Genomic DNA, 19,234 nt, shown 5'->3' on the forward strand with positions numbered 1-19,234 from the left:
TCAGTCACACATGCGCAGTAGCCACCTTCTCAGTTCAGTTGGAACTATTTAAAATGTCTCATGTAAAGTAAATACGCGGGATGCATTTGTTTTATTAGCATGTGCATGTATGTGAAAAGCAAATAATAATAAAAAGAATATTAATAAATCATTTTAAAAAAAGTAGCCTTTGTTGTCATATTAAGAGATATTAAAAACGACCTGTCTACAACACAGTGTTTAATTAGCTCGTTGGCCGTTCATCTGAGTTCACATACATCCATGTCCTCAATGGTTAAATTAATATAGCAAACTTTTTTAGTAAAAAGTTACACTGCAGTTAGGGAGCAACAATATCGTTCATTTGGAGTCGCGTTTCTGGCCACCGGGTGAATGTAAGTACAATATTTACTCTATTTAAGCTTTATTTTTGGTCTCTTCCGTCTCCTAATTGCGTCCTCCAGTGCTTTCGCAGCAAATATTAATAAGCTGGTTGCTTAACTGCTGTTTGGTGCTTGGCAGAGGTTTTGTTGGGACGTTGTTGTTGTTGTTTTTGATAAATACAGCTGTCTGCTGCAGAGTCAATTCAAACATTAAAATTTGGTGGCCAGAAAAATAAATCTACGTGGTAAAACATGTAAATAATGGTCTGTAAAGCTAATGACCTTCGAAAAGGTGGCGATAATACAATCTATATATAATACACATTATTTCTCATTGTTAACAGAATTTGATATATTGCTGTTGTAGAAATAGGACAGAGATTTAGAATATTTATTCTGTCATTTGTTTTTGTTTTTATGTTCCTGTATCTTCGGTATCGTCTGTAAGCAGTGGTGTCAAAGCATTTATCACATTTAGTCAAGTGCAGTACAAGTAGACCCTTATCTATAGTTGACATTGACCTACTTCCTCTTTTTTTTGTGGCTACAACCTCTGTTAATGTATTCAAAGTTTTGATGCTTGAATAACATCGGCACCTGAGTTACCTGTTTTGGTGACGCAACGCAACAGGAGTAGTATTGGAACTTTTTGATCCACCTTTGTGTGTTTTATGTTTGAGCTCCATAAAACTCCACGACAGAAATCCAGATAGGCCCATTTTGGGTTCGGGAGGTCAAGTGTAAAAGTACTGTTGGTAAATCATATGAAAATCTTGTGCTTGAATATTTAACCAGCCACGGTTTTGTTGAGACCCCAAATAGAAGAAATGTGGTATTGTTGGTAGCAGGCCTCTGAAAAGGGTCAGACATTATGTGATACACAAATTCATAGTTTATGAAGTTGTTAAAACATTGTTAAGTGTGGGTTTTTTTTTCAAGTGATTTGCTTCTTGGCATGTAAATGGCCTGTTGAGTATTTCATGGCATGTGCAATGTTGTAGAAAACACATTTCATGGCCAAACTGTTTCTCATTAAAATTCACTCCAGCAATTAGTCACGCAGTCAAAAAGCACCACTACAAGCCCAGAATCCTTTGGTGACAGTAGTTTTTAATGAGGTCAGTGTCTTGTATTGTTGACTGTTGCATGATATAGCCTTCCTCCTTTTAAAGTGCACTACTTTGTGATATTCTATTTTTTGCAGGGATTTCAAAGAGCCAATCAGGTTGGTGTGGTTACAAAAAGGACGTCTGGGCTCGCAGCTTTGCACAGGTAAGTGGAAAGCTTCAAAGATCTGCGGCAGTGGAGCGGAAACAGAACTATTGTTGTTTTCTCCAACCCACGTCTACAGCAACTTCTAATGAGACAATTAAAAATGATTTCTTGGACAGGAGAGGCAGGCCATTATATTGAATTATTACAAATTCTTTGAACTACAATGGCAGCGCTTTTTATGTTGATTAATTGGTCACACGGGGATCAGTTACAACATGAAGGAGCTCTATATATAGTATGTGATCATTAAGACTAGTATCAGTATATTATATACCCTTGTAGAATAAAGCTGAGCAAAATACTTCTTGTAATTTAGGCGCTGGAGCAAATGTAATAAGCTTTTTTTTTTTTTTTTTTTTTTTTTTTGCCTCATTTTCAAGTGTTTGCCATAACAGCAACAATCTGTTTATAATTTCCCACAAAAACAGCTCAGCTTTAAAAGCCAACTTACATTTTCTAGTTTGTTTCTAAAGAGCAATTTAGCTGACATCAGTATACTGAACAACACCCGTTAGGCTGTAATATGCTGACACAGATCACACAGCTGGCTGCATGAGTTAGTGTTTCTGTATGAATAAATACAGTATAGTAAATACGTATAGTGACATATTCCCCCAGGGCATTCAATGTTTTATAGTATAGTCAAGTTGCTGCTTTGCTGTCAATCAAAAGCCACTTCATCACACACCAAAAGGAACCAGCATCACATGAAGAGAGAAGACGCTGTCAGTCAAATCATATAGACATGTAAATCATCTCCAGAGCTGAGGTGTGCTCGAAGTCCCACTACACTCTGTGTGACCCTCTGCTGTCACAGCAGGACTGTATTCTCGTTGCTAACATATCTCAATTACTTAGATTGAGTTAGTCACACAGGTACAGCAGGCAGGTCATGGAAGAACAGTTCCCACATAATGATTTGCTGTTAATATTAGATTTCAGTCCCCGTGGGATTGTCACACTTAGAGTAGCTGGAGAAAATTACCTGCCAGCTTTCCGACAGGGAAGTGAGCTATATTTATTTATGCCTTCTCTTTTTTTTACACATTGACATGCTTTTATAGTGATAATTATTCTGATGGCAATTTTCAGTCTTCAAACTATAGCGTTGTGATGGATGAATGTGCGTGAAATCACAACATTGTTTAGCGACGGGGGATTTTACTGTGTTTACGGCTGAATGTGTGACTGATTTGTTCTGTGATGTTGATTATTCACCGGTGGCTCTTGATGCCTAAATCTATGAAATTATTTTCTGTGCTATCTCCTTCTACTGCAGCTGCCCAGAATGAGTTTACTGTTTAATGATCTTCGCTGCCTTGAAATACATTTACTCTCCAAATCTCATCCAGAGAGAGAGAGAGAGCAAGTGTTGCTTTGCAGTGGGGTTATTTAGATGTGAATTAAGCTGCAGTCTTGCTTTCCATTTACACTTAGTTCAGTTCATTAAACTTACACCAAATTACATTTTTTAACTGTTCAAGCTGAAATATCAACATATAGTTGAAAGCCACAGAAGGATTGTTGAAATTATGTAGAACAAATCATCAGGGCGTCAACTGACAGTTATTTTCATTAGTAATTAATCAGCAGATTCTTTCTGCTGTGAAATGTAAGAAAACGTTGAAAATAGCTCTCGTAAAAAGCTCTACATAAAAGGAATCTATAAACTCCTAACATTCGAGAAGCAGGGACTGATATATATAAATATAAATATGTATATTTTTTGCTTAAAAATGACTTAATTAATTATTATTCAATCGTCAAAATAGTTGCGGATTAATCTTCTGTCGATCATTTAATCGATTAATCATGGCAACTCTTTAAATTTAAAACCTCACTGCTGTAATTCCTTTGGTCTCCTTGTTTCTGCGTGCATTGTATATGAAGGGAAGGAAGAGCTATTTAAGGAGTGCCCTCCTTGACTTTTGCCTGAGCGCTGATGACAAGTTGGATATCTTAGATGCACAAAAATGCGATTTTGACATGACTTCAAAAAGAGAAGCATACGGATGAGGTGGACCCTCTGCCAACAGAGAGACGAGGAAACAGATGGGTTTTACACAAACAGCACAAACATCAAGAACACTGAGTTAAAGAGCTTGGCAGTCTCACTTGATGAAACAGTGAGGAATGGAGGCGCTTTTAATGAGCATCTCTCCTGTGATGCAGAATGTGAAAAGACAAACTGTTAGCTCTTAAAGGGGCAGTTACAGTTGGTTGGTGCTGGCTGGTTGAACCGTCTTGATGGGAGACTTTGGTCAGTCTGCGTGCAGGCTGCTGATACGGAGTCTGGATTTTCATTTTAGAGAGAACAGCGCAGAATTTTCTCCTCCAGCTGCATTATCCAGTTGAACTGACTGCACGGTCATCATCACACAAAGCCTGCCTTTTGTTGTTGAATTGTTTATGCTGACAGCTGGTGATCAGCCAACAGATGGCGCCAGTTGTATGAGAAGGGTCAGAGCGAGGGCCGGCACCAGTTGAAGGAGAGTTGAATAAAGTAATGATAGTTTATCTAATTACAAAAATTACTTGTTTGCCTTGTCACCTGTGAGCAATTTAGATACACCAGCTGCAACTAAAATACTTTGTTCAGAGTGACTTTGAGATGGATAGCAGCATCCATTAGGACTTTACATTTTAGGACTGCTACAAAAGATCATTTTTAATAATCTACATCTGTTTTTTTTTTATTGATGAGGCTTTGAATCTTTTATGAAACGTCAAAGCCCCATTTGAGAAGCTTGAACCTGGGAATATTTGGAATTAAACACCCGATATGATTAATCAATAATTGATTGTTGTAGCTTTGCTTTTTGTCTTTAATCTTAATCTGATAGGAATAATAAGAATGCATTACTTTATCTCTGGAAGGTAGCAAATGAATACCGAGCACATAGTTTATCATTGACAAATACTTTGCAGATTATTTACTAGATAAATTATCTTTAAAATTACAAAAAATAGTGAAAAATGCTCGTTTCTGCGATTCGTTCTGTTCAAAGCTCCCAAAACGTTCAGTTTACCATTAAACATGTAAGAAAACAGCAAATATTTGACTTTTAGAGGCTGGAATCAGACTGATTCATCAGTTACAGGGAAACTGTGCACATACATAAAAAAAAAAAATTAAAAAAATAAATAAATTAAAAAAAAAATACTGTACAGCAGCTCACAGTTATAATTATACATTTCCCATTTAATTGACGGATTAAAAAAAACGTCAGAAAAGGGTGACATTTTGTTTCCGTAAGACGTCTTCAAATGCTTTCTCTCCCCGACCATCAAACAAAACCAACAAAAATGTAAATTTTTCAAGGTGCAACCAAAACAATTATTCCATTGTCAAAATTTGTGTTGCTCGATTCATTGATTAAATCAATTAAAATAGATTTAAAACACAGTTTTCCCGTAATCCGATCGATGTAACATTTCCTTCTCAAGTGTTTGAAGTTTAATTGGTGTATCTGCTGCTCTAGATTTGTGCGGTAACCTTATGGTAACCCCTCACCCTGTCAGAAGGCAGAAATATTTTCTCTCAGAAAATGAGGGTCAACACCTTTGAAGTGCGAGTGAAGCTCTCCGAGTTTTGCAGGTTGTTTTTTAATAATTTACCTGATGTGCTCTGAGTGTGAGTGGCGGTGGGAGGCGCTGGCGGTGCCGTGGTGAAGCGTTGCAGGGATATGTATGCAGGGCCACGGTCGCCCTACCTGCCTCCCTCCCGGTGCTGATCGCTCACAGCGGCTGTTGTTACACACACAGCACACCCACGGGTGATGTAATTGGATTCCACGGGTCCCCATTTTACAGTCCATTGCCATGTAATGAAATCAGTTATTTACTTTCATCATAAAATCTGATAAGGGACAACATCTGCCGGGGTAAAGTTTGAGTGAGCACTTCACATGAATGCTGATATGCAGTCTGCAACATGCTGATCTGCAGCACTATTTCTGTTTGGAGCTCGAATCAACACTTGGTTGTAAAGTTTGCCGTTTTTCACTCAGCGTGCGAAAGCGACAGTTTATTTTGTTGCGTTTAACTTTAAGCAGCGTAGAAACAACGGACAGGTCAATCACAGCTTCTCCACGTTGAGGAGAGGAGCGTACAACAAAGTGTCTTGTTTCTGAGTCCCTGCTCTGCTGTGTCTGCTCTGCCTGCTGTCTCATTATACTGCCGCTGTGCTGCTGGAGGACACTGAAGGACACAAGCGATTGAATTCAAGTGTTGTATATTCCCTGGAAACCAATCAAGAAAAGCCCCAGAATAATAATCCCTGTCCGCTGTCATGATTCATTTTTATTTTGTTCCATATTTTTCTCTGGCTTTTGAGTCACTCAGGAAGAGTAGTTCCAGCATAAAATCAATGTTCCATTAAAATTTAATGACCAGGAAGGGCTTAATAGTGGTGGAACAGATGCCTCTGCTTTTGATAACGCCGACATCTCAGGAACTCTTATTCAAAGCTACGTTGGCGTTGTCAGGTCCTCTGACCGTTCCTGTTCTTAGCTACGGTGAAAAACAAAGGATATTGGCATTTCTGCGGCTCAGAGTGGTGAAATTAAAAGTTAGTAAAAATGACAGTAAAGCTTGTAAAATCCCTCAAACATTGACAGAGGAGGCTACAGCTGATAGCACATTATCACCAGCTACTCAGTGTGTTAATGTTGACTAAGGGCTACTCCGAACAGATACCAGACTCACCATTTTATAAGTGTGTTTCATATTGCACAGATACATATTCTGAAGAAAATACAGGAAATCGTGTGTGGACGGATTTTCTTTGTGATGAAATAAAAATTCTTCTTTTAAAATGTGATTATTTTAAAAGAAATAAGAGTGGACTTGCAGGTTCCTTGTGCTATTGTTTTTATTAACGTTATCATTGCTATTGTTGTCATCATTATTAATTGTAGCAGAACAAGATAAATCAAAACACCCCTCAGCAATCATGGCTTAAGTTTCTTCATACTCAGGTGGAACAGAGAGAGAAAGAGAGAAAGAGAAAGAGAGAAAGAGAAGAGAGAATGAGAAAGAAAGTGGAAAATCTTAATCAGTTTTTTTTTTTTCTTTGAGGACCATATGGAAGGTTTCAAGCAGCCAACCATATGTTGAAGGCTTTTGTCATGGAAATCATACTTTTTGGCACTTTTTCATTGCGCAGCCAAGCCGGGCACATAAATAAAAGAAAACAAGAACAGAAAAAAAAATCATATAGAACATGATCAAATCTTTGAGAATACACAGAGTTTGAAGTTTTCGTTTGTAACTTACAACAGATAGCTTTTTAATCAAGACACTCCCTGATTCACATGGCCACCCAGACTGCAGTTGGTACCTGTATTTGTCTTTTCTTTTTAATTAAAAAAAAGACAACATGAATAGAAAAAGAGCAATTAAATGTCTACATGCATTGTCATATTATTGCTGTGATATATTTACAAATATATTTACAAAATTATCAAAGAGGAACAATGTTTCCCTACGTCTAAATTCAGTAGTTTGGAATCAAATTGTGCCTCCCTCTCTGTAATTAGTATTTTCTCTGAGGACGATGTATAATACTGCCAGTTTTAGATACAGGCCTACAGGTACAGCACATTTCCAATTGATGTTTTTAATGATCGCAGTGCTTTTATCTGCCTCATTAAAACGCAGTCCTCAGGTTTTGGAGATACATTATTGCGACTCCCTCAGTAAAATAAAAAAAAAATACATATAAAAGAATCTGTTGGAAGTAGTGAATTCTGCATTAGTTCAATAATACAGCGACGTGCCAAACTGTGTGTTCTGCAAGTTAATCAGGAGACAGGTGGTTTAGATGCTCTCATGCAGTGATTCAGCTGTAGCACTTAGGCGACCATTGACAGGATGATGGTGAAGCAGGGAGGAGAGGAGGGACGAACGGAGCTGAAGCTCCCCTCTACTCTCTTTTCTCCTCGGTCTTGTGTTTTTTTTTTTGTTTTTTAGGGCGAGCTCAGCATTACTGCGATCGTGTCATCCATTTGGAATATGCAAATAGCTGACAGTGCATTTGCCTGCTGGTGCTTGACCTTCCCCTTGGAGGTCGCTCACCGACTCAATTACGCTCCCTATCTGCAGTCTGTCTGCAAACACCTGTTATCCTCCCACACTCCGCCACCCTCCGCCAATCCCACTTCAGCACATCTCATCCTCGCAGCGTCTGTTTAGAGGCAGTTGGGACAGGATGAGGACGGCTGGTGGGGAGGGGGAGGGAGGCGGCACGAATGATGTGGGAGTTGGAAGTGCATGACAGCGCGACTTTTTATTACAACAATCTTGAAAACTTTCTCCATCATAGCAGTTTACGTCAAGATCATTTCCATTTAGTGCTGGTTGAGACGTACTTGCAGCCATCCGTATGTTATCTCAGAGGGATTCTTGCCTTTGACACCTCAGAGAGTTGTTTTAAACTGCACCGACACATCTGGGAGCAGTTGTGAATTTAACTAAATGCTTTATTATGTCAGTGACCTAAATGAGAATTAGCATAATCCTGTTGTGTAATAGCCTTCTAGCAATTCAGTCAAATCATACCTGCGCCTCAGCTGCCAGAAGATATTTTCTTACCTGGTTGCTCTGTAAAACAAAAAAATTAAGGACTGACGGCCTTTTCCAGCTGAATTCACTCTAGTAGCAGTTTTCTGTATAAAGGACTGAGTGCTGCTCATAGTAACTTCATCTCCATCATTATTGCTTTGGTGTAACTAGATTACACCTACACCATTCGACTCTCTCGTATTACATTTTGAGGGTGACTTCTACATCCACATCAACGTCGGCCATTTCTGAGAATTACTTATTGCCTGAGATTTAAAGACTAAACGGGCCAAAAATCTCCAGTCGTGAGGAGGCAAGATCAAGAGTGTTTTAGTGTTTTGTTTTCATTGTTTCTTTTTATTGCCCTAAGTTGACTGAAAACAGGACAGCTGTGATTGTTATACATGTCAATCGCTGTGTCAGTAACGTTATTGCCACGGAAAAAAAACCAAAAAATAATTCTGCATTCATTCGTTTGAAGTCTTCTAGCATCGGTACTGTACATTGTTCCTCTTTAAAAAACTAAGTCCCACGGACTCTCTACAGTTTTCATGCATATAAACATTTTTCTTTGAAGATCAGCAGCATCTTACAAGGTCAATGGATGTTCATTTTTTAAATTATAAACAATAAATAAATACATGATAAATTAGCAAGTCTTCAATAAATACACAAAATAAGGTAAATAAATAAATAAATAGATAAATAGGTAGATAAATAAAGTATTTACATGATAAATAGATGGTATGCATCTAAATCGTGGGCGGAGCTTTTAGCGACATATAAAACAGACAAACAGAATAATTTGACTGTCACTTTGTAACTGAGGGTGTGTGAGTCCAGACCTTCACTCTGAGGTAAAACTGGCGGAGGGGGAGCACCTCAAACACGGGGTGAAGATTGCTCGTTAAGACTGGACGATGCACCATAAAGGCAGCAGAGTTTATACAAGCCACCATGGCGGAGGAAGAACAACGAGAGTTTTCATTGCTATAGACGAGTCAACCACACGTGGCACTTATAACGATAGATCATTTGGTCTGGCTCTCAAATGTTTTTTGTCCAAGTCTGTACATCAGGGTGAGACTATGAATTTGATCAGACGGAGTGTGTGACAACCTGTTCAACAGGCCAACATTTTAAAATATCTGCTCTGGCAGAATAGAATTGGATGACCTATGTGATCTTGTACAGCTTATTCAGATGAGCTTTTTTTTGTTGTTTTGAATACCCACAGTTACAAAGATGCTTTTGATCAACAAGGGATAATAACCACAAAAAAATAAATTTAGAAAAATCAAATAGAAAAATAACATCCGTTAAATTGAAACATTGGTGTGGAAAAAGGGGGGTTTCTTTTTACCTTTTAAAATGATCTCCCTTTTTTGCAAATACTGTCATAGTTCACATTTTCATAAAAAGTTCATGTTGGCAGTTGCAAAAGAATTCAATTCTTAGCAAATAAAAAGCAGCATAAAAATACAAGAGGTCATTTTGTCTCTAAAAAACAAAAGAACACTGTTAGTCCTTTTTTATGTTTTTTTCTCATTTTCTCATTACTATTTCCTATAAAATATCAGGAATCTAAATATTATTACTATTGATATCAATATCATTATAGTCATTGATAAAAATTCACATGCCAGGCCTCATATATAATTGTGTTTGTGTACACGTGCGTACATGTGTGTGTGTGTGTGCGCGCGCGCGTGTGTGTGTGCGCATGTGTGTGTGCGCGCGCGTGTGTGTGTGTGTGTGTGTGTGTGTGTGTGTGTGTGTGTGTGTGTGTGTGTGTGTGTGTGTGTGTGTGTGTGTGTGTGTGTGTGTGCAAGTGCACGCATGTCTGTGTGTTTGTATGTGTGTGTTTCCATGTTCCCACATCCGTGCGAGCACATGTTGCTGAACTGTGTACAACTATCATCTACAGTCTCTATTTGGGGGGAAGGTTGTTTGATTGTATGTTTCTGTGGACGATTAGCTACTGTGCAGGGAAAAAATCCAGCATCTTTTGAAATTGTCTTTGCCATAATTATTAGAGTTTCTTCACGTAATCTCAGTGAAAATATTGCTTTCTAAAAAAAGGGAAGAAAAAAGGCATGGAGGGCAGAGTGAACAGGGTTATTGGTTTGTGAACCTGCAACAGGGGTTCAAAATTTCGCTTCTTCGTGGTTAGTTTTCTGATCCAGAGTCGTCTTCGTCTGCAGAGCCCTTGAAGCAAGCTGACTCATAGTGCTTGTTCAGGTAGGACTTGAGAGCGAAGGTCTTATTGCAGCGCTTGCATCTGTAGTGCTTGAAGGCAGAGTGTGTTTGCATGTGGGCGCGGAGGTTTGAACGGTCAGCAAAGGCTTTGCCACAATGGGCGCAGGCAAAGGGCTTCTCCCCCGTGTGTGAGCGCATGTGACCTTGAAGCAGCCACGGCCGACTGAAGGCCTTGCTGCACACGTCGCACTTGTGCTTGAGGTCGTGGGTGAGGATGTGCATGGCCAACGCTGGCATGGACACGTACACTTTATTGCAGGTGGGACACTTGCGGGCCATCTTGCTGTCCAGGCTGCGGTGCGTCTGCTTGTGTCTGCTGAGGTTGGAGGAGGTGGCGTACGTCTTGCCGCACTCGTTGCAGGTGTGGCGCGCCGTGCCGGATCCCTTCTCCTGAGCCCCAGCGTTGGCGCTGCTGCTTCTTGAGCTTCCTCCACGACTCTCCCCGTCTCCCTTCCGCCTCGAGCGCCCGTCAGAGATGAAGAAGGCATCCATGGTGTAACCCTCGGCCAGGGCCTCCGATTCACCAGTGTAGAAGCCGCTGGCTGTCATGCCAGACTGGGGGCTGTCGGGGTGCTTCAGGTCGGGGTCACAGTACTCCTCTCCGCTGCTCACCTGGGTGTACAGGGGGTCCGACACTGGCGAAGCCAGCTTGTGCTCCATCTTCTTCTCCCCCTGGTATACAGATGGCGTGATGTAATCCTGGATGTATCCTGAGTAAGAGACACACGCACACAGTTGGCCAGGGGTTGTGATGGATAAGGACACAGTGACATGCTGGTGATTACATGATTATGATGTTGGATGATTGCCCTCTGTAAAATGGTGAAAGAGTGAGTGGCAGCACAGAACTAATTGCATTTTTTCCAGAACACACAGGTTGTGTACGCAATAGTTCGGTGATGCAGGGAAACATGACGTGCTCAGCTGCGTTCAGGCAGATTGCAATTGTACAATAAGGATGAGTGCTGGATAAATAGCTCATCAAACAAGTCTCCTGTGCAGGAATAAGCAGACTCATTGATTATACCTTCTCTCTCTGGGAGTGCTAGCACTACAAGTCACACAGAATCACGTTTCAACTCTAAACCTGAACAAAAACCTTATTTCTCCTGAATTGTTGGAGTTTTTACAAAACATTTTGGACAGGTTTTTTATTTTCAAGCGCGTTTTTTGCTTCAAACAAATACAGGTTTCGGTTTTGGATCAGATTACATAGCTGCTTACATCCTGCTGGATTTTGGATTCGTCTTCAAGCAGGTATAAACATGATGCAGCAAAGCACAAAGCATCACAAGTGATTTAAATGTCCCCAACTGTACAGAGCATGATTTCAGAAAGATATATTTTTGTTGGCATCATTCACATCTTTCCCTCTGAAGCAGCTCGATGCCAGAGGAGCTAAAAGGCTTGCTGGCAGCTAAATGCATCCAAACAGTACTCGATATATTCTTCAGTCTCTGGAGCTGAGTACATAATAAATGCATTTTACCTCCGGCGTTGAAATTCTATAGGTTAAACATATTAGTGGGAACGTAAAATGTGGTGAAATTCCTACCTTGAGACAAGTAGTGCATAACTGCAGAAAAAAAGCCATTCCTAAGCACTGTGTGCAGCAAGCAGTGGAAATTAGGTATTGACTGCTTTTTAATGAAATTCAAAGTTTTGAACTGATCAATAGGCTATCATCTGTAAAATAGTGCAGCTGTTAGAACATTGGTGTGCAGGAGAAGATAGAAGTAAAGCGACGAAACAGATCAAGTATCTGCGACACAATAATAGTTTATTGAGCCCTGTGTGCTCGAGGACCGATAATGGGAGACATGGAATCGTGCACATTGTTTGTGAAGAGGGTCACCTGTCTGCAGCAGCAAGCACACTGGAGTGCCTTCGAGAAACAAGCCATTAAGAAATCAGTTGAAGTGCTTTCTTACTACGGTGTCTCCATTCCCAAGGGTTTCAGTTCACACAGCCACTTTGTCAAAGACATGACCATGACACCCGGGGACAGGGAAACACCAGGCCTGTGCACGCATTATTATGCTGCACTGCATGGCGTCACTGTTTTAAACTACACAGATGGTGTTTGTCAGAGTGAGAGAGGAACACCTTCCAAAAACAAAACAGTAAAAAATAAAAAAAAAAATAAAAAAAAAGACTATATTTTTTCTGAATCTTAAAAAATATCAATAGATTCTTACTATTACAATTAATTGTACGAATCCTGCAAGTTTAATAGTTATTAGCAGCTAATAACACCTGTTTTACAGCCCCTCTGTAAACTGTCATGAATGCAGCTCAAGGGCTTTTGCACCTCGTACGTGGCCTTCATTTTGCAGAGATTTTTTTATCAACAAAACATAGTGTGCAGTATCAGTGTAAGCAGAGTTGTTTACTATGTTCAGTTACCCAAGGTCAGACACGGAGCTCATCATTTAGGGCTCGCACTGTATCAGCCTTTGCAGCTCATAGACTCATTTCTGTAATGCAAAGCAAGCATGTAATTAATGGACCCTCTCAGCCACCCCTCTTTGTTGTTCGACAGACACTCAAGTCAAATGTCTCCACAAAGGGGGGAAAGAAAATCTCCTGGCACGGCAGAAGTGCTGATGTTAGGTATTTCAGCCACGCGGAGCATTCTTGTATTTTACCTTCTTTTTTGGGGGGGGGGGACTCGGCATGAAAAGGACGTTTCTTTTGTTCAAATTAAACGCTTTTTGTCGACATCAGTGTCGTGCCTGATTGTTCTTTTCTTCCTTTTAATATAACGCTTATTTTTCACGGTGTCGAACAATAGATCCAAGAACAAAAGAGAGTGACAAAAATTATACAAATAGATTCTTAAATAATAAAGTAAAATCCTGCAGCAGGAAAACTAAGTGACTTGTAGTTCAATCTACTAGACGTACTTGATAAATACATAGAATGTTTTTAGTTTTTTTTTTTTATTGCCTTAATTCTTCAGTCTCAAACCAGTTAGTTATTTTTAGTTTTGCAAACCACTTGAATCTCTTTTGCCACAAATAACATTTTTATGAAATCCATTCAACCTCTAAAATTTCACCTTGTTATTGACACGGTTGAATAACAGGTGGGTATTATCACAGAGTCGAGCTGTGGACTGTGAAGCCTCCCTCACTGTGAAAACATCTTAAGAAATCACAACAAAGACTCACATATGGCCCTCTAAACGGGGCCGCAAAATGGAAGCGACGAGCTTAACGCAGACTGCGAAAGTGAAGGTCGCCTCTCAGCTCTGACTGGAGCTTAGTGTCGGCCGGTCAGTGTGTTGACCACAGTGCAGCTATGTGCCTTTCTTCATGTTTACTGTACAACCTCTGTCACGTGACCAGCCTCAATTGCTGCCCACAGCATTTTTGTCTCCTTTTTCTCCTTCGTTTCGCAATCCCTCCAGCCCGGCTTCCCACCTCCCTCCTGTCTCTACTGTACGGTGTGCTGATGTCTCTTGTGGCGGCGATAGGCCTGCATGGCTGAAACTCTAACCCCTGCTAGTTTTCAAATGCCCGGAAGGAAGAGAAAGATGTAGTGGAGTGATGGGGGTGGGGAGATTGTGCGAGCTCCATTTGGATGGGAAGAGGGGGGCAAGGGAGGATCGGACCGTGATGGGAACTCAAGGACAATAACAGCTAAGGACAAATGTATCATCCGATACTCATCTCTCATATTCATGAATTTTTTAGTCCACATGATGACCAGATATCGTCAGCCTATGTGTGTTCAGCCACCGAGGGGTTGGTGCAGTCATACAAATACATAACTGGAGCTTCTCCTGATTAGACACACGTTTTGTTCCCTATTTACATAAACTAATCCGTGGCTGTGACCTGAATTGTGTCTGTCCTTCGCTAGAGTCAAAAAACAAAAGTCTGGGCGCACAGTGATGGGGGTGGGGTGCCTCTGGAGAGGATTATTTAGGATATTGGTGCAAAAATCAGCTGGCTGCATGTTACATCTCTCGTTAATTTACACACCACAAGCATGTTATTGGCTGACTCAAAGGAAAATCTCTCTCCCGACCAAAAAAACAAAAGAGGTTACCATCTGTGCTAAGTGTGGAAATGTCAGGCATGCTGAAATCAGCACCGGAGCTGTTTACAGGCAGCACATCTTTTAACTAGAGCGGCTCAGACTGGAGGCATGTTAACTCACCATTCTCGCTGAGACGAACCCCAAGGCTGGTCACCGAGTCTGTGATGGAGCGTGCAAAAGTGAACGAGTCGTCCAGGTGGTGATGATGATTGGAGGTGGCCACATTGGACGAAGAGAAATCATCAAGCTTGATCTTCTTCACCAAAAATGAGCGGGGCATGTTTCAATGGATAAAAACACAGAGCTGAGAAAAACGCATGAGCGAAAATAAAAGACCCTCTGAGGAAGCACACAAGCGGAGCTGGCTTGACGGTAATCCTTGTGGTTAATGTGAAGACAACGGCCAAAAACATAGGATAAGAAAGAAAATGGAAACCAGTGGAGAACAAGGCTGACGGCAATGCTGTGTGATACTCTCTGGCTCCCCCAGCTTCCCCCAGAAAAATAAAAAAATAAAAAATAAAAGCGATCCTGTTCAGCACTGGATAGCTCCTGTGATGCAGCAGGCTTAAGGGACCAGTGAGGAAGAGAAGAGATGGAGACAGACAGAGAGAGGAGGGAGAGAGAGAGACTGTCAGACTAGCTGAGATCAGCAATCACGCCAGCCTTTATATGGGGCACAGGCAGTGGAAGATCAGGTGGTGCTGCGAAATGGAGCTGCTTAGCTTTAATCCATCAAATGTCCCCGGGGACACACATCAAATTACTACTGAACCGTCTGTGCATTCGCACACAGACAGAGGAGAAAGAACACAGCCAGACCCCCACTGCCCCCCACTGCTGCTCTCCTCCCTCCCTCCCCCTCCCCTCCCCTCCCTCTTTCACCCCGCTTATGCTCCATGCTCGGAGGAGGAGTAAAAGAGGAGGGCAGACAATGGAGATGTGGATGAGAGCACACTCAGTGTCCTGTCCCCCATTGTTTTCAGATGAAGTGGCACAGTTTATGTTTGTCTTGTACAGGCGCTGCCTCCCTCATGTCATCTCTGTTACCTCGAACAGCTTCAGATCTTTTCCGTTCCTTCAACACGCTGCACTGTATACTCACATGCTGCGAGCACACATACAGTACAGTAGAGAGGTTATCGGCGCGTCTGGGAGTGCTGGACCTCTTTTTTTTTTTTCTTTTCTTTTTTCAAACAAAAAAAACCTGCACTGGATTCCAGCACTGCTGATGAGCCGGCTACAGGGAAGTACCAGTGCTGCACGGCTCAGCTTGTCTCTCTCCCTCCCCATTACTCCTGCACAGATGTGTGTCCTGCCATGCGTGGCAGTGAATTATCTGATTAATTAATTACATCTTTTTTGATTAGGGTGAAATCTAGAATTAGATCCGCGCTCACTAAATTGGCCACATATCTCTGAGTTGGTTTGTGTTTGTGTGGAATTCATTAGCTCACTCTGGTGATTTTTATGCTGCATTATGCTCTTTATTTTTCATTAGAGCTTCCATCACACTGAGATATTTACACCGAAAAATAAAGATGTCACACACAGACACACAGCTTTAAAAAGCAACTGAAGTGTGAAACAGAAGCGATGCACCTGTTTGATTCACTATCAACAGGAAGCACTTGCTTCACATCACTTGTTTGATTAATTAACATTCTAGTACATTAACACAACACAGTTAACACCTTTTTCAGGAAAACTGATGCTTTTTATTTCTGTTATGTTATACGTAACATCAACAGAGCAAAGTAGAGCAGGTCTACAGTACGTCTGTTCTGTTTGTGTGGCTGCGTGTGTTTGAGCTGGTAAAGTCAGAAGGAGGAAAAAAATATCCATTCTAGGCTTTATTTTATAATGAATAATCATTTTTGTTTCATGCAGCAATGCTTACAGCTAGTTTGTCAAATGTTTCTTTGATGGATTGTTTTGATAATAAGATGTCAGAAAATATTTAAAATGCCATTTACAGTTTTCCAGAAATCCAACATGATATCTTGAGATTTGTTGTTTAGTGAATCCAACCGATAAAATCCTCAAGATGTTTAATTTGCTGCTCAATAAATCAGACAAATATAAATAAATCTTCACATTTTAGAAGCTGTAATGAGAGCGCATATTTGCTTCATAATATATATTAATAATAATATTCTTTAATAAATAATCGGTTGTCTGAATTATATGTGGTTAATTTATTGACGATGAACGTGATTTATCCACGTTTTTTTTCTTTTTAAACTTCAACACTCTTTACCCTTATATTATATATAAAAAATGTAATAGTGCTGTTAAAGATGTATTAGACCACTTGTAGATTCTCCTGGTAAAATCACAAGGTCCTTCAACCGTGAGATGAAAGGCTCGTCTTTGCACTGATTTCGTATATTTAGCATTTTCCGTGTCGATCAGGCTCCTAAAAATTGTGCTTGAATGTGGTTAAAGCTGCCGTAGATCTACTCAGACGTCCAGACGTGCCCTCTCACCCGGGTCGCTCTAAATCATCCTCGCCACCACGGTGACCCTGCAGCTCGGACGCGGCAGGTGTCGAGAGGGGACGGTGTTAAATCAGTGCGGTCAGGATTTATCACACATATGTGATTGTACATTACAGGACAAGTTGACGGTGCTGTCGCCGAGCCAAGCTTATAGTGCCCAGGCAAGGACGAGAAAGGTCAGGTGAAGAATCATTGTCTAAAACAATGAGCTGATGGGATTTTTTGTTTTTTGTTTTTTTTGTTTTTGTTTTGAAATATCTCTTTTCTTTATGAGTCATCTTGTGGAGAAACATTTTACACAATGCAGCCAATTCTGACTCTTTTATCATCTCATTGTCCCCATTGCCTTTTCTTGTTGTGATACATTTGGGCTGTTGCAAAGAACATCATTTGTTCATGGGAGAAATAACTGTGTAGCTGAGTTATTCTTCAGATTTGATTCCACTGAGCAGGGGGGTTAAATGAACAATGAACCTTCCTTGACTCATATTGACCTTTTCCCAGCAGCTCCTCAAACCTGCAGTCCGTCTCTTCCTGAACTGCAGCTCACCTCCGGCAGAAGCTTTCATTATTCTACTCTTTGTACGGTGCAGTGAAGCACAGCCACTTTACAGTACCTCCCTAAAGTATAAACACACGCTGCACTTAGTCTTACAAGCTCAAGGAGGTTTGAGGAAATATTTTGTGATAGTAGGACTGGTCAGAATGCAGTTAAGGCTAAAGATTATTATGCAATTTATTTATGCGAAGATTTCTTTTACTATTAAAGATCATCAAATTGTGAAATAAATACCCATCGTGACTTCTTCGAAATCAAGACGACACGTCTTGTTTTATTCAACCAAAAGTCCAAAACCCCAAAATATCTACCTTTAAATACACGACAAAGAAAAGGACTAGATTCATATTTTTCTGTTGATTAACTAACTGCAGCAGTGCTGATTGTGACAACCTGTTCACAGTTGGTTCAAATTTAACCATAAATAAAAACAAGAACAAGAAAATGTATATTTTTATTTTATAGTGTAGATGTTTCAGATGTTATGCAAACACAGCTGGATTTTTTTTTTTCAGCTGTGTTCCACTGCTTTGAAATTGTGTTTTTTGTTTTTTTTAAAGTTGCTATGACAGAAGTGAGTAATGCTTCTACTTATTTATCCGTATCAGCTGATAGCAGTTTAGCTTAATGGAGGAAACCACCTGTAACTGGAAAAAGCATCAACCACCATATTTACAGTTATAGACAACAATTGAAATATTCTGCACTCAGGCTGCTTCCTGCATGGCGTTAATATAATCTGCTAATTAATCACTACACCATTTCATCACACATTCATTTTACTGTTGAATTAAAGAATGAGTGCAACAAGTAAGCCACAGGTTAGAGGTGAATTGTGACGCACAAAAGCAACCCGCTGCGAATGAAGCATCTCTTCACTCGTATCCAGCAGCAGGCAACTTTTTTTTAGACAATTGTTTCCTCCTCCTCTTCCTCCTCCTCCTAATGTCGGAGCTCCGGTCCACTTATGGCCCCAAAGACTCCCACTGACATGTGGTCACTGCCTCCGGACGTTACCATAGTGACTGCCCCCCTCGGGCTGGAGGAATGGTTTTTACTCTGTGGTGCTGGAGCGAGTCGGGGGGGGGGTGGGTGGGCGTCTGGTCAGATGGGGGGAAGGCTGCAATACAATCAGCCTCATTAACATCCTGTATGGCCCTCCAGGGTTGTGGAGATGACCTGGCCGGCCAAATGAATGAAGTCAGTCTAGTTGATTTGTTCCTTTACACCGTTCCACAAGAGACCACACCGAATTACCCCATACACGGATTAGTTCATTAGCTCTTATTCACTGACACGTGAAGTCTGTTTAATCATTTAGCTGCAAACAGCTAAATCAGAAACCTGATTAAAGAATTACTGAACGGAAAATGCTGCAGAAAATAATTCACATCCACAAAACCTGAAACCTAAATGTCTCATGCTGCTTATGTAAAGACACTCTGGGCTCGTTGGGCTAGGTGAAGAGAAGCTAAGAGTCCATTAAGCGCAGCCATCTATAATTCACCTCACTCTTGCTTACTGGGTCACTTCAGCGAGGCTTTTTTTAAGCTGCCACAGTAGGAGACTGTTGTGCTCTTCAGAAGGACAAGAGCCGGTGATGATTAAAGCGTTTAAAATAGAATATGAATTCATTTTACATGCAACAAGTTATTTATTTCATTAGG

At 40.7% G+C, this 19,234-nt stretch overlaps 1 protein-coding gene across 1 annotated transcript; it reads right to left on the minus strand.

Moving 5' to 3' along the window:
- Window positions 1-6,498: 6,498 nt before the first annotated feature.
- scrt2 (scratch family zinc finger 2) lies at window positions 6,499-15,262 on the minus strand. Its single transcript, XM_069704234.1, has 2 exons — window positions 14,628-15,262; window positions 6,499-11,170 (listed from the first exon to the last, which is right to left on the minus strand). Exons 1-2 carry the CDS (start codon window positions 14,785-14,787, stop codon window positions 10,371-10,373), a joined length of 960 nt encoding a protein of 319 aa, XP_069560335.1. The 5' UTR covers window positions 14,788-15,262; the 3' UTR covers window positions 6,499-10,370.
- Between the last annotated feature and the right edge of the window lie 3,972 nt (window positions 15,263-19,234).

Source organism: Brachyistius frenatus, unplaced genomic scaffold, assembly GCF_029030835.1.
Source record: "Brachyistius frenatus isolate BFR_SWC_R1_liver_20210118 unplaced genomic scaffold, ASM2903083v1 Contig_50, whole genome shotgun sequence".
In the NCBI taxonomy this organism is placed as follows: domain Eukaryota; kingdom Metazoa; phylum Chordata; class Actinopteri; family Embiotocidae; genus Brachyistius; species Brachyistius frenatus.

Coding starts and splice junctions, on each gene's coding strand:
- scrt2 (XM_069704234.1), bottom strand. CDS start 14,787: ATGCCCCGCTCATTTTTGGTGAAGAAGATCAAGCTTGATGATTTCTCT. Junction 11,171..14,627: donor GGTTCGTCTCAGCGAGAATG/GTGAGTTAACAT, acceptor TCTCTTACTCAG/GATACATCCAGGATTACATC.